General features: G+C 42.7%; 1 protein-coding gene across 2 annotated transcripts in view; it reads right to left on the bottom strand.

Moving 5' to 3' along the window:
• Window positions 1-222: 222 nt before the first annotated feature.
• LOC147020805 (small conductance calcium-activated potassium channel protein 2-like) overlaps window positions 223-14,380 on the bottom strand; it is a 224,173-nt gene continuing 210,015 nt past the window's right edge. The window contains exon 8 of one of the 2 annotated variants that reach the window (XM_085896433.1): window positions 223-2,740. In XM_085896433.1, coding sequence (XP_085752559.1) covers window positions 2,492-2,740 — 249 coding nt within the window. In that variant the 3' untranslated portion in view covers window positions 223-2,491. The remainder of the gene's footprint in view (window positions 2,741-14,380) is intronic. The other variant, XM_085896434.1, reaches the window with a different exon arrangement.

Here is a 14,380-nt window from a genome sequence, read left to right as displayed (position 1 = left end):
CAGGACGTAACGGAAGAAAAGGAACGGTAGAAGGAGAGGGGGAAACACACCAACAGCATGTTTGAGTGACAAAATAGAGGGAGACTTGGACAAATAAGGAATATGGGATTTACAGTGGGTTAGGTATGGGAGCATGAGCCAAAGAAGCGCAGCGAGTAGAGAGGTCAAAATTTATTCTCGTGGTTAAATGTGCACCTGCATTATTGATCAGCTTGTTGGTGCAGCGTTTTGAGTCGACTGTCTATTTCAAGAGTTTTTTAGCTAGCCTTTGTGCCTGGACCCAACTCTCATGTAGGATATTTCTACCGGTCACAACACAGCAGATTCAAGACTCCAGGGGGAGGGGGGGGATCCAAAAAACGAGGAGATGCAAACATCCGAATTTTATTCGGATTAACCATGCATATGCATTAGTGGTGTAGATCGATTAGCAAAAAATATGTAATTTTTCTAATTGCATAATCCAACATTACACATGTGATGTATACAGGTGTTTGCGAACATACAGTACAAGCAACAATGGAGGTCAACAGAGGGCTTTCCTGCAGCCTTGAGCAACAAAATGAAGACAGATTGTCTGAAATGTACTGGAACACATGAACGTGCTGAAAAACCTTTTTAAACTACATAAAATGGTTAGTCCTAACGATGTTCGACTCGGTGATTGTAGCAATGACGACACTTCGACCTGGATATAAACCTGCAATGCTGGCTTTCCTGAACCTCTGGTACATCCTCCTTAAGCATCATGACCACCTCAAATGACATCACAAAGTCTTCATGAAAGTCACCCGGGCATCGTGTCCTGTATCGGAGGATAGTATCGGGGCATTAAATCAAAGGAAAACACTTAAACTTCCTGGTGCTATTCTAGTCATCGCAGTGTAAATAAAGTCAGTGGTTATGACTTATGAGGCAGTGACAGGCTAGTCTTTACAACAGCCATGTGCAAATCTGTAAAAGTGTAAAGAAGAATGCACCACGATGGATTCAGGAGAATGAATAATACACTCGTCTCATGTCTCCACTATGACGTAGTCCCTATTTATTTCAGAGGCTCGTGTAACGTAACGTGTTTCACTGCCTTTGCTCTGCTGCTGTAAGTGTCCATTTTGTTTCGTCTATCCCCAAATGATTGTGAAAGCAATCGCACAGTCGAAGCCACCTAATATCGACATTCTCCTTTCGTCATCATTTAGTATGCAGCTTGTGGCTGCTGCTTGCATCAATTATTTCTGGGAGCGCAGCACGTAGTGGCCCCTGTTTCCGGTAAAGTGGTTCTCATTTTCCTGACCTCAGAAGGATGATGGGCTGAGTCAACCCACCTGGTGTTATTTCAACGGTAGGACAGGAGCTTGATCTCGAGACCCGAAGATCTTAAAGCAGCCACCCTAACCGTTAGAACCAACACCAGGCTTATCTTCCTATCAACCAACCACATATATATTAGGAGGCTTCAACAGCATTATCACAACTGACATACTTGTTTGTTACTTTGACTGTCAGTAGATCAGTAAATGCTGGAAAACGAGCTTAGCAATGCTCATATGCCAAGTCACAAATGAAAGAAAAGGATACGCTGAGAAATTCAGTCGAAAGTTATTGCTTAACACAGTGCATTGCCATGCCTTGGATGTCTTGGTTACATACACTCACCAACATGCAGCTAATACGAGGGGCAGGTTACCGCTTGGATACCACATTTGCAAGATTTGTATAATTTTAAAGTGATTGAATATTGTAATTTAGCATTTTGTGCATATAACATCTGAGATTGGATAGAAATAGTTATTGTAAATAGAATGAAGAACAAAAAAAAAGTGTGAACTTTGGGTGGAAGGTGTTCATAACCATTTGATGTGATCAAAGAAGAAATGAACGAAAACCAATGTAATGAAGAAATGTTTCAGATAAGAAAGAATTAATAAAATAAGTTGTGTCAAACAAACAATGAAACAAATCGCGACAAAGTTAAACATCGGTGATAAGACACCTGCAATCCAAATGGAACTCATAAACATAACATGAAAAGGCCTCAGAGCACTATATCACAAAAATAGTGTAAGTAGAAGTGCAAGTAAAGGATGAGAAGGACAGGAAGACAATATAGAGGTAGAGAACATGTTGAGTAGATGAGGAAGAATCAAATGAGGAAAACAAAAAGGATGAGGTTTAAAAAAAGAAAAGAAAAGCTGGTAAGGAGTCATGTCAGTAGTTTACATTCATAACTGTCAAGTGAGTGGAGGCCATCAGCCTAGTTTGCTTTCTACTATTACTCGTGCACTGAGTAAAAGAATGGCCGAGCCAGCGTCTTTATATGGAATGAAACAATGAGGAACTAAGTGCGGCAGTGTTTATCTCTCATTCCTCCTCTCTGAGCCTTAATATGAAGCCCGAAGCTGTGATCATGAGATCAGAACCATGAGATGAGATAACTCCTCCTTAAGTCAGAAAGCTTGAATTACGAAAGGACTATTCATCTCAAAAGTTTTTAGCCACTTTCAGATGAACTAAGTGGTGCTGTGGAAGCGGTACTGATTTTCAGGGCCTGGGTCGGTGAGCTGGAAGTGGCAGCGAGGCCCAACATAGGGGTAGCTGGATCTCTGCTTAGGATAGCGGGCAGTTCAGACAGGGCTCGGGCTAACGCGTCCAGCCGGGCCTCCAAAGAGCACAGACGTTGATCTGTAGCACCACTGCGTTCGTGCAATTCTGAAACCAGCTCATACATCATGCCTTGGTACTGGAAAGAGCAAAAAAACAAATCTGAGTTAATAATCACGCATTTGAGAACAAAGGAAATGAATGGCCATTTGGTCTCATTGTGATTGTGCAATGATTACATCATCACTTCTCTGCAAATCCAAGCTTCAAGCCAATGTGAAGCAGGAGGTGAAGTTCCATAAAATAACAGGAAGACTTACCATACAATAAAAAATTGATTTGTATTCTGCTGTTTTAAAACCTCCAGCTTATGCATCCATTACAAGTAATTTTATCGCTGGTAAAGTTAATGGAGCCTCTCAACAGAAAACGGAAATTTCATAGATATCTTTTTCTTTTGAATCCCTCTTCCAAAACTGCCTCAACAAAAGTTCTAAACACTACCACTTAAGGATATTAATTAACTCAATGGATTCCAGATGTTATGGATATATATATATATATATATATATATATATATATATATATATATATATATATATATATATATATTTAACTTAGATATGCAAGTGTGTTTGGGTTATTTTCACATTTTTGGCCCATTCCCCATGAAACATGTGCACATCCTCTTTCTGCTCTGTTTACCCCATCAGTTGCCCTACATAGTCTTCCATCTGCTTCGAGGTCAGCCAACGTCACTGTATTAGAAGATGCTCTAATTACAGACCAATTAGCTTACATCAGCAAGGTGGAATTCGCAGTTGGTCCTTGGAATCCCATCAATGGAATGGAATCCATCATCGCCGTTGGTTCCTTGGAATCAGATCAATCCTTCTTTTTCTACAATGGCCTGATTTCAGAGAGTGAGTTCAGATTCAGACCTGGTCACTATACCCTGGACATGCTGGTTCTGCTCACCCAAAAAATTGATGGAAGCCCTTAATATCACACATGAGATCAGGGCTCTCTATCTGGAAATAGCTTGAGAATTTGATATGGCCTGGCACCCCACTTTGCTCTCCAAACGCTCTGCCTATGGCATCTAAGGACACCTCTACACATGGTTTACTGACCTCATCCCTACCCTCATAGCCAACGTGCAGCTCTCAATGGGATCCTCCCATCTTCTCTCCCTGTAAAGGCTGGAGTACCCCATGACAGTGTCTTTGGCCCAGTCCGATTCTTCATCAACGATCGTTCTGACTCAATGGAAAATCCTCTTAATCCCTTTGCTGACGATTCCACAATCTGGCATTGCATCCCTCATTCCTCAGTTAGGCAGGCAGCAGTTTCTTCCATTTCTGCAGACCTTGAAAGAATCACAAGATGGTCCCAAACTTGGAATACATGTCATTCAATGCTGAGAAATCTCAGGTACCAACACCAACAAGGCTACACAAATATAATATACCAATATTTGTGTGGTTTTGATGGTACCTTTAAAAGCATACCAACAAAGCTACACATATCTCGATATATACCCTAACTTAGGTGGGGTCTCCCCAATCCCCAGGGATGGGGAGAAGAGGGACAAAATTAGATATTCGCCCATGGTGTACCTGAGCACGTAAGCAAAATTTGAAGGAAATTAGCCAAGCAGTTTTTGATCTTGAAGTCAAAAGGCATTCATAGTAAAATCAAACATCAACACCCAAAACAACAAATGCTGATAGTGCATTGGAAACTAAAACCAAGTTGAAGTAAGAGAATGAACAGAATGGAAGAAATTTGCTATCTCGACATACTGGGAACACACATGCAGATTATTTAACTCCTAAAATATTCATTATAATACATCAAATTATAAAACAACCGTGATGGCTTCGAAAAGAAAGATAATGTCATGGGTCAGAACTTCCCTCGAGTGTGTTCCATTTTGTTTATTTGTTTTTTTTAAACCTTTAAACTTCACTTAACTTCATCTCTCAGTCAACTGCAGTCCAAAGTCAAGTCAACCATACCACTATAAATTGTCAGGTCAAAGTGTTGACTCTTGTAAATGAGGAATGAATGGAGGTGGCGCAACACTATACATACTTACATAGATAATTTGCATCCCCTCCCCTCACTCCCCCAAGACCACCAGCAAAGATAAAAAACACCCCTACACATTAAATGGGGTCATGCTGATCCGATGTAGCAAGTCTCAATGTAATCAGCCCAGAACTGTTGGAGTAGCGTGACAAACAAACAAACACAAACACAGGTCTGTGAATTAAAGTGAGGAGACTTCAATTGTAATACAACAATAACTTTAAAGATTGAGAAAAACAAGCTCAAATGAGCTAAGATCCTCGTCCTCTTAATGATGACGTCATAAAACGAATATGACGTCATTGTGATGTATCAGGTTTGCGATAAATTATCTGTGCTAATGCCCGGCTTGATTCCTGCAAACAAAATTCAAACAGCTTGCCTAGTTTCGGAGATAATGGTGTAGGCGATTTCCATCAGCGGAGATATTTTGACTTCAACTTTTTTTCTCAGAGGAATTTTCAAAATCGGAGATGGTTACTGTCTGCGCGGGGTATTTTTACATATATATATATATATATATATATATATATATATATATATATATATATATATATATATATATATATATGCCAAGTTTCAGGAAGTTTTGATGAAAACTAGGCTGTGAAACAAAAAAGTCCACAAGAAGAAGATTAAGAACAACAACGTGAGTAAGACTTAGAGATCCTCTGGGAGGATCTAAAAATCTCGAAGTTTAGCACTATTGAAGCAGTCTTATTTATACACCACCCGATAGATTATAGAATATGTCCAAGTTCTGCTAAACTTGAGGTTGTTGGAAGTATTGAGAAGGCAATTTGTGTTCTACGTTGTTGAAGTATATAATAAAATTTAAATAAAATAAAGATTGTAAAAGTTGCACAAATAAATTAATTCCGGGTTTTACTGCCGTGTCATGCATTTTTACGCAACACCCTATTGAACACATGACATCAGCTCTTCGTGCCTGTTGTTTGTGTCCTTTATGTCATCCTTAAAAACAGTAAATTTACTGTTTGGAATTACTTTCAATTTTGTTTCACTGCCAGACAGATACACAGAGTAAAAAAATTTATCTCACTCATCTCTGCACATGTATTATCAGGACAAATTCAGAGACAAAGTACTGTTAAACTACAGGTTCATTTTCCAATTAATGTTCAAAATAAAACATTTGATTGAAATTAAGTTGTTCCTCGATCAGAAACTGATAAGATGGGTGGACTGATGGACAGACAGACATGGACCAATTGCTTAATCCCACTTTGCGCTTCGTGTGTGTGGGTAATAACAAAAGAGGCTGGGGTTGTTTCAGTTGTGTTGATTATGACAGATTAGCAACAAATAGGGCAAGTATGACAAAACAATCAAATCAGAGTGATGTTTCGTGTCAGTCATCTGCATGTCTCATATGTGCCTCTAACCGTCGTTCTCTGAATAACACCAGCCACCAATAGAAGATCATAAAATGGAGGTTGGCCATTATAAATGCAATGACCATAAAATCATTTTGGACATATGGTTATTGATAGGGGTGAAGTGAAGTCAACAATATCAATTCAACAATTCCACAGTTGTTTTTACGTCCGCCACCGAAGGTGAAGGAGGTGATATTTTCACTACTCTCTGTCTGTTTCTCTGTTTGTGTGCAGGATATCTCAAAAAGTTATGGATGGATCGGATTAAATTTTGTGGGCAGGTTCGGTGTGACAAGAACGAACTGATTAGATTTTGGTGAAGATCCGGATCCGGATCGGACTACTAAAATTTTTACAGTGATTCTTCACCGTTGAGAGACAGGGCCAAAAATGATATATAGCACGATATCTCAAAAAATTGGGGACGGATTCGGACGAAAATTGGTGGACATGTTGGGTGTGTGACAAGGAAAAAGTGATTCAATTTTAGTGAAGATCCGAATCCGGATCCGGATATGCAGGTTATTTAAGTGATTTTTCACCTTTGAGAGAAAGGGCTAAACTCATATATAGCACGACATCTCAAAAAGTTGTATTCGTGGTTTTTCTGATTTCCTTCTACATTCGCGGTTTTTCTGACCTGCTTCGACATTCGTGGTTTTTCGTGGCCGTATTGGCAGTTTTTCTGACCTGCTTCTACATTCGCGGTTTTTCACGGGCGTATTCGCGGTTTTTCTGATCTGCTTCTACATTCGCGGTTTTTCACGGGCATATTCGCAGTTTTTCTGACCTGCTTCTATATTCACGGTTTTTCTAACCTGCTTCTACATTCGCGGTTTTTCACGGGCGTATTCGCTGTTTTTCTGACCTGCTTCTACATTCGCGGTTTTTCTGACCTGCTTCTACATTCGCGCTTTTTCTAACCTGCTTCGACATTCGCGCTTTTTCTGACGTGCTTCAACACTCGTGGTTTTTCGTGGGAGTATTGGCAGTTTTTCTGACCTGCTTCTACATTCGTGGTTTTTCGCGGGCGCATTTGCAGTTTTTCTGACCTGTTTCTAAATTCGCGGTTTTTCGTGGGCGTATTGGCAGCTTTTCTGACCTGCTTCTACATTCGCGGTTTTTCACGGGGGTATTCGCTGTTTTTCTGACCTGCTTCTACATTCGTGGTTTTTCGTGGGCGTATTGGCAGTTTTTCTAACCTGCTTCGACATTCGCGGTTTTTCACGGGCGTATTCGCTGTTTTTCTGACCTGCTTCTACAATTGCGGTTTTTCTGACCTGCTTCTACATTCGCGGTTTTCGTGGGAGTATTCGCGGTTTTTCGTGGGAGTATTCCTGGTTTTTCTGACCTGCTTCTACATTCGTGGGAGTATTCACGGTTTTTCTGACCTGCTTCTACATTCGTGGTCTTTCTGATCTGCTTCTACATTCGCGGTTTTTCGCGGGTGTATTCACGGTTTTTCTAACCTGCTTCTACATTCGTGGTTTTTCTGATCTGCTTCTACATTCGCGATTTTTCGCGGGCGTATTCACGGTTTTTCTAACCTGCTTCTACATTCGTGGTTTTTCTAACCTGCTCCTACATTTACGGTTTTCCGTGGGCATATTCGTGGTTTGTCTGACCTGCTATTACATTGGTGGTTTTTCATGGGATGTATTGGTAGTTTTTCTAACCTGCTTCTACATTTGCGGTTTTTCGCGGACGAATTCGCGGATTTTCTGACCTGCTTCGACATTCGCGGTTTTTCGCGGGCGTATTGACGGTTTTTCTGACCTGCTTCTACAGTCGTGGTTTTTCTGACCTGTTTCTACATTCTCAGTTTTTCGTGGGTGTACTCGCGGTATTTCTGACCTGCTTCTACATTCATGGGAGTATTCGCGGTTTTTCTGACCTGCTTCTACATTCATGGTTTTTCGTGGGCGTATTGGCAGTTTTTCTGACCTGCTTCTACATTATCGGTTTTTCATGGGACATATTGGCAGTTTATCTGACCTGCTTCTACATTCGTGGTTTTTCGTGGGCGTATTCGCGGTTTTTCTGACCTGCTTCTACATTCGCGGTTTTTCGAGGGCATATTCACGGTTTTTCTAACCTGCTTCTACATTCGTGGTTTTTCTGACCTGCTTCTATATTCCCGGGTTTTCGCGGGCGTATTCACGGTTTTTCTAACCTGCTTCGACATTGGTGGTTTTTCTGACCTGTTTCTACATTCGCAGTTTTTCATGGGCGTATTGGCAGTTTTTCTGACCTACTTCTACATTCGCAGTTTTTCATGGGCGTATTGGCAGTTTTTCTGACCTACTTCTACATCCGTAGTTTTTCACGGTTTTTCTGACTTGCGTATACATTCCCGGTTCTTCGCAGGCGTATTCACGGTTTTTCTGGCCTGCTTCTACATTCGTGGTTTTTCTGACCTGCTTCTACATTCTTGGTTTTTCGTGGGCATATTGGCAGTTTTTCTGACCTGCTTCTGCATTCTCGGTTTTTCACGGGCGTATTCGCAGTTTTTCTGACCTGCTTCTACATTCGCGGTTTTTCACGGGCATATTCGCAGTTTTTTCGACCTGCTTCTATATTCGCGGTTTTTCTAAACTGCTTCGACATTCGCGGTTTTTCTAAACTGCTTCTACATTCGCGGTTTTTCACGGGTGTTTTCGTTGTTTTTCTGACCTGCTTCTATATTCGCAGTTTTTCACGGGCGTATTCGCTGTTTTTCTGACCTGCTTCTACATTCGTGGTTTTTCTGACCTGCTTCTACATTCGCGCTTTTTCTGACCTGCTTCTACATTCCCGCTTTTTCTGACCTGCTTCTACATTCGCGTCTTCACGGGCGTATTCGAGGTTTTTCTGACTTGCTTAGACATTCGCGGTTTTTCGCTGGCGTATTCACGGTTTTTGTGACCTGCTTCTACATTCGTGGTTTTTCTGAACTGCTTCTACATTCTTGGTTTTTCGTGGGCGTATTGGCAGTTTTTCTGACCTGCTTCTACATTCTCGGCTTTTCACGGACGTATTCGCGGTTTTTCTGACTTGCTGATACATTCTTGGTTTTTCGTGGGCGCATTGGCAGTTTTTCTGACCTGCTTCTACATTCTCGGTTTTTCACGGACGTATTCGCGGTTTTTCTGACTTGCTGATACATTCGCGGTTTTTCGCGGGCGTATTCACGGTTTTTCTGACCTGCTTCTACATTCGTGGTTTTTCTGACCTGCTTCTACATTCTTGGATTTTCGTGGGCGTATTGGCAGTTTTTCTGACCTGCTTCAACATTCTCGGTTTTTGACGGGCGTATTCGCGGTTTTTCTGACTTGCTTCTGCATTCGCGGTTTTTCGCGGGCATATTCACGGTTTCTCTGACCTGCTTCTGCATTCGTGGTTTTTCGGACCTATTTCTACATTCTCGGCTTTTCTGACCTGCTTCTACATTTGCGGTTTTTCGCAGTCGTATTTTCACAGTTTTTCTGACCTGCTTCTACATTCGCAGTTTTCGTGGGCGTATTCGTGGTTTTTCTGACCTGCTTCTACATTCGCGGTTTTTCGCGGGCGTATTCACGGTTTTTCTAACCTGCTTCTACATTCGTGTTTTTTCTGATCTGTTTCTACATTCCCGGTTTTTCGCGGGCGTATTCACGGTTTTTCTAACCTGTTTCTAAATTCGTGGTTTTTCGTGGGCGTATTGGCAGTTTTTCTGACCTGCTTCGACATTCGCGGTTTTTCACGGGCGTATTCGCTGTTTTTCTGACCTGATTCTATATTTGCGGTTTTTCTGACCTGCTTCTACATTCGGGGTTTTCGTGGGAGTATTCGCGGTTTTTCGTGGGAGTATTCGTGGTTTCTCTGACCTGCTTCTACATTCGCAGTTTTTCACGGGCATATTCGCAGTTTTTTTGACCTGCTTTGACATTCGCGGTTTTTCACGGGCATATTCGCAGTTTTTCTGACCTGCTTCTATATTCGCGGTTTTTCTAAACTGCTTCAACATTCGCGGTTTTTCTAAACTGCTTCTGCATTCTCGGTTTTTCACGGGCGTATTCGCGGTTTTTCTGACTTGCTTAGACATTCGCGGTTTTTCGCTGGCGTATTCACGGTTTTTGTGACCTGCTTCTACATTCGTGGTTTTTCTGAACTGCTTCTACATTCGTGGCTTTTCGTGGGCGTATTGGCAGTTTTTCTGACCTGCTTCTACATTCTCGGTTTTTCACGGACGTATTCGCGGTTTTTCTGACTTGCTGATACATTCTTGGTTTTTCGTGGGCGTATTGGCAGTTTTCTGACCTGCTTCTACATTCTCGGTTTTTCACGGACGTATTCGCAGTTTTTCTGACCTGCTTCTACATTCGTGGTTTTTCTGACCTGCTTCTACATTCGTGGTTTTTCTGACCTGCTTCTACATTCTTGGTTTTTCGTGGGCATATTGGCAGTTTTTCTGACCTGCTTCTGCATTCTCGGTTTTTCACGGGCGTATTCGCGGTTTTTCTGACTTGCTTCTACATTCGCGGTTTTTCGCGGGCATATTCACGGTTTTTCTGACCTGCTTCTGCATTCGTGGTTTTTCGGACCTATTTCTACATTCTCGGCTTTTCTGACCTGCTTCTACATTTGCGGTTTTTCGCAGTTGTATTTTCACAGTTTTTCTGACCTGCTTCTACATTCGCAGTTTTCGTGGGCGTATTCGTGGTTTTTCTGACCTGCTTCTACATTCGCGGTTTTTCGCAGGTGTATTCACGGTTTTTCTAACCCGCTTCTACATTCGTGGTTTTTCTAACCTGCTCCTACATTCATGGTTTTCCGTGGGTGTATTCGTGGTTTGTCTGACCTGCTATTACATTGGTGGTTTTTCATGGGACGTATTGGTAGTTTTTCTAACCTGCTTCTACATTCGCGGTTTTTCGTGGACGTATTTGCGGTTTTTCTAACCTGCTTCTACATTCGTGGTTTTTCTAACCTGCTCCTACATTCACGGTTCTCCGTGGGCGTATTCGCGGTTTTTCTGACCTGCTTCGACATTCGTGGTTTTTCGCGGGCGTATTGACGGTTTTTCTGACCTGCTTCTACAGTCGTGGTTTTTCTGACCTGTTTCTACATTCTCAGTTTTTCGTGGGTGTACTCGCGGTATTTCTGACCCGCTTCTACATTCTTGAGAGTATTCGCGGTTTTTCTGACCTGCTTCTACATTCGTGGTTTTTCGTGGGCGTATTGGCAGTTTTTCTGACCTGCTTCTACATTATCGGTTTTTCATGGGACGTATTGGCAGTTTTTCTGACCTGCTTCTACATTCGTGGTTTTTCTTGGGCGTATTCGCGGTTTTTCTGACCTGCTTCTACATTCGCGGTTTTTCGAGGGCATATTCACGGTTTTTCTAACCTGCTTCTACATTCGTGGTTTTTCTGACCTGCTTCTACATTCTCGGTTTCCGCTGGCGTATTCACGGTTTTTCTAACCTGCTTCGACATTGGTGGTTTTTCTGACCTGCTTCTACATTCGCAGTTTTTCATGGGCGTATTGGCAGTTTTTCTGACCTGCTTCTACATTCGCGGTTTTTCACGGTTTTTCTGACTTGCTTATACATTCCCGGTTTTTCGCAGGCGTATTCACGGTTTTTCTGGCCTGCTTCTACATTCGTGGTTTTTCTGACCTGCTTCTACATTCTTGGTTTTTCGTGGGCATATTGGCAGTTTTTCTGACCTGCTTCTGCATTCTCGGTTTTTCACGGGCGTATTCACGGTTTTTCTGACTTGCTTCTACATTCGCGGTTTTTCGCGGGCGTATTCACGGTTTTTCTGACCTGTTTCTGCATTCGTGGTTTTTAGGACCTATTTCTACATTCTCGGTTTTTCTGACCTGCTTCTACATTCGCGGTTTTTCGCGGGCGTATTCACGTTTTTTCTGACCTGCTTCGACATTCGTGGTTTTTCTGAGCTGCTTCTACATTCGTGGTTTTTCTGACCTGCTTTTACATTCGCGGTTTTTCGTGGGAGTATTCGCGGTTTTGCTGACCTGCTTTTACATTTGCAGCTTTTTGCAGGTGTATTCGCAGTTTTTCTGACCTGTTTCTACACTATCGGTTTTTCGCGGGCGTATTCATGGTTTTTCTGACCTGCTTCCAAATTTGTGGTTTTTCGTGGGCGTATTCATGGTTTTTCTGACCTGCTTCTACATTCACGGTTTTTTTGCGGGCGTGTTCGCAGTTTTTCTGACCTGCTTCTACATTCATGGTTTTTCACGGGCGGATTCACTGTTTTTGTGACCTGCTTCTACATTCACGGTTTTTCTGACCTGCTTCTACCTAATCAGTTTTTCGCGGGCGTATTCGCGGTTTTTCTGACCTGCTTCTACATTCGGTGTATTTCTGACCTGCTTCTACATTCGCGGTTTTTCTGACCTGATTCTGCATTTGCGGTTTTTCATGGGATTTTTGATTTTCACTTATGAATCATGAACCAACCTGAATCTATCCCCCTTTTTCTCATTGATACAATGCCCCGACATTCAGAGATTCGACATTCGCGGCATTTTTCTGGAACGTCTCCGCCACGAATGTCAGGGTCTGACAGTATCACGATCGGATCTGGATCATCACGGACTCAAATCAATTATTCCTTGTGACAAACCCAACCTGTCCACCAAGGTTTGTCTGAACCCGTCTGCAACTTTCTAATTATCCTGTTCAGAATCAGCCAAACATATAGACAGATGGGTGAAAACATAACCTCCTGTTCCCCTTTGGTGGCAGAGGTAATAACTACCACAGGACGTAGAAGTTTGCTGCCTTTATTTATTTTCCAAATGTATGGGGGAGGTGTGGCAAATATATTTTGTGAGGTGTCCAATAATGCACTGTCTGCAGCAGGGTCAATCAACCACTTGCACTGTGGCAAGCATACAGGCAAAAATTGTGTCATCTCCCCCCTCATAAGCGAGGGGTGGTGGGGTGGGGGGGATGTGTTATTTGTGCCCATGTTCAGAACTTGGGTAATGCCAACACATCAGCAAAATTTGGTGGAGATCAGTCCAGCCCTGTTTTTTTTTTCTGTTTTCAGATATACACACATATATACGAGGTCCGTCTTAAACTTAACGGGACTGAGCCTGCTTGTGTGCTCCACTTACACAACCTGAATGAACGGGTTGCGTCACAGTCCTTTGTAACATTCCAGCAATATATATGATTGGATTGAATCAGAAAAAAATGAATCAATCAAGAAAAAGCAGCAATTGAATCAAGTTGTGTAATTTTTTACAGGTTGCGCTTTACACGTTGTCTAGTCTGAGTCGTCGCGCTACGAGTCGTGAGCAGAGAGCCAATCTCAAGTTTCTTGCTAAGCTTGGCAAAACACCTTCCGAATCCTTCGCAATGCTGCAGCAAGTCAACGGGGAAGAAACGATGTCACGTACACGTGCATTTGAATGGCACGAGAGGTTCAAAGTGGGATGGGAGGAGGTTGAAGACAATCCACGATCTGGAAGACCATCAACAAGCAGAACGGCGGACATCGAGCGTGTGAAGCAGATGGTGCGCGCAGATCATATACTCACGGTGCTGATGATTGCTGAGGAACTTTCCATCAACAAGGACACTGTCTGGAGCATCATCACTGAAAATCTCGAAATGCGCAAGGTGTTGTCCGAGGACAAGAAACAGCAAAGAGTCACCGTCTGTCAAGATATTATCAAGTGCCCCAAGGACAATCCAGACCTGCTCGGGAGAGTCATTCCTGGCGATTAATCGTGGATATTCGAATATGATTCCTAGACCAAACGTCAGAGTCGTCAGTGGAAATGTCCGGCATCACCAAGACCAAAGAAAGCAAGGATGTCGAAGTCGAAGGTGAAGGTGATTGCTCATTGCGTTGTTTGACATCAAGGGCATCGTCCACTTTGAGTTTCTACCACAGGGACAAACAGTGAATCAATACGTGTGCAAGGAGATCCTCCGGCATCTCATGAGATCAGTCCAGGACAAGAGGATGGATCTGTGGGAGAACAACGCCTGGGTGCTCCACCAAGACAATTCTCCTGCTCACAGTGCCCTGAGCATCTGACAGTTTCTTGTGGAGAGGAACGTGACAACTCTGGAGCAACCCTCGTATTTTCCAGACTTGGCCCTTTGTGATTTTTCCGATTCCCCAAGCTCAAGGGGGTGATCAAGGGGACCCGATTTCCTGATGTGGAGGCCATCAAAAGGGCCGTGACGACGGAGCTCCGGAGGATTCCAGAAGCCTTCTGGGGGTGCATCGAAGCGTGGAAGAAGAGGATGGACAAGTGTGTGAGACTGGAGGGAA

This window comes from Eptatretus burgeri, chromosome 9 (assembly GCF_056783735.1).
Source record: "Eptatretus burgeri isolate ZD-2024b chromosome 9, Ebu_testis_v1, whole genome shotgun sequence".
Classification (NCBI taxonomy): Eukaryota; Metazoa; Chordata; class Myxini; order Myxiniformes; family Myxinidae; genus Eptatretus; species Eptatretus burgeri.
The sequence above is the reverse complement of the archived record's forward strand: the minus strand, read 5'-3'. Positions and strand labels throughout refer to the sequence as shown.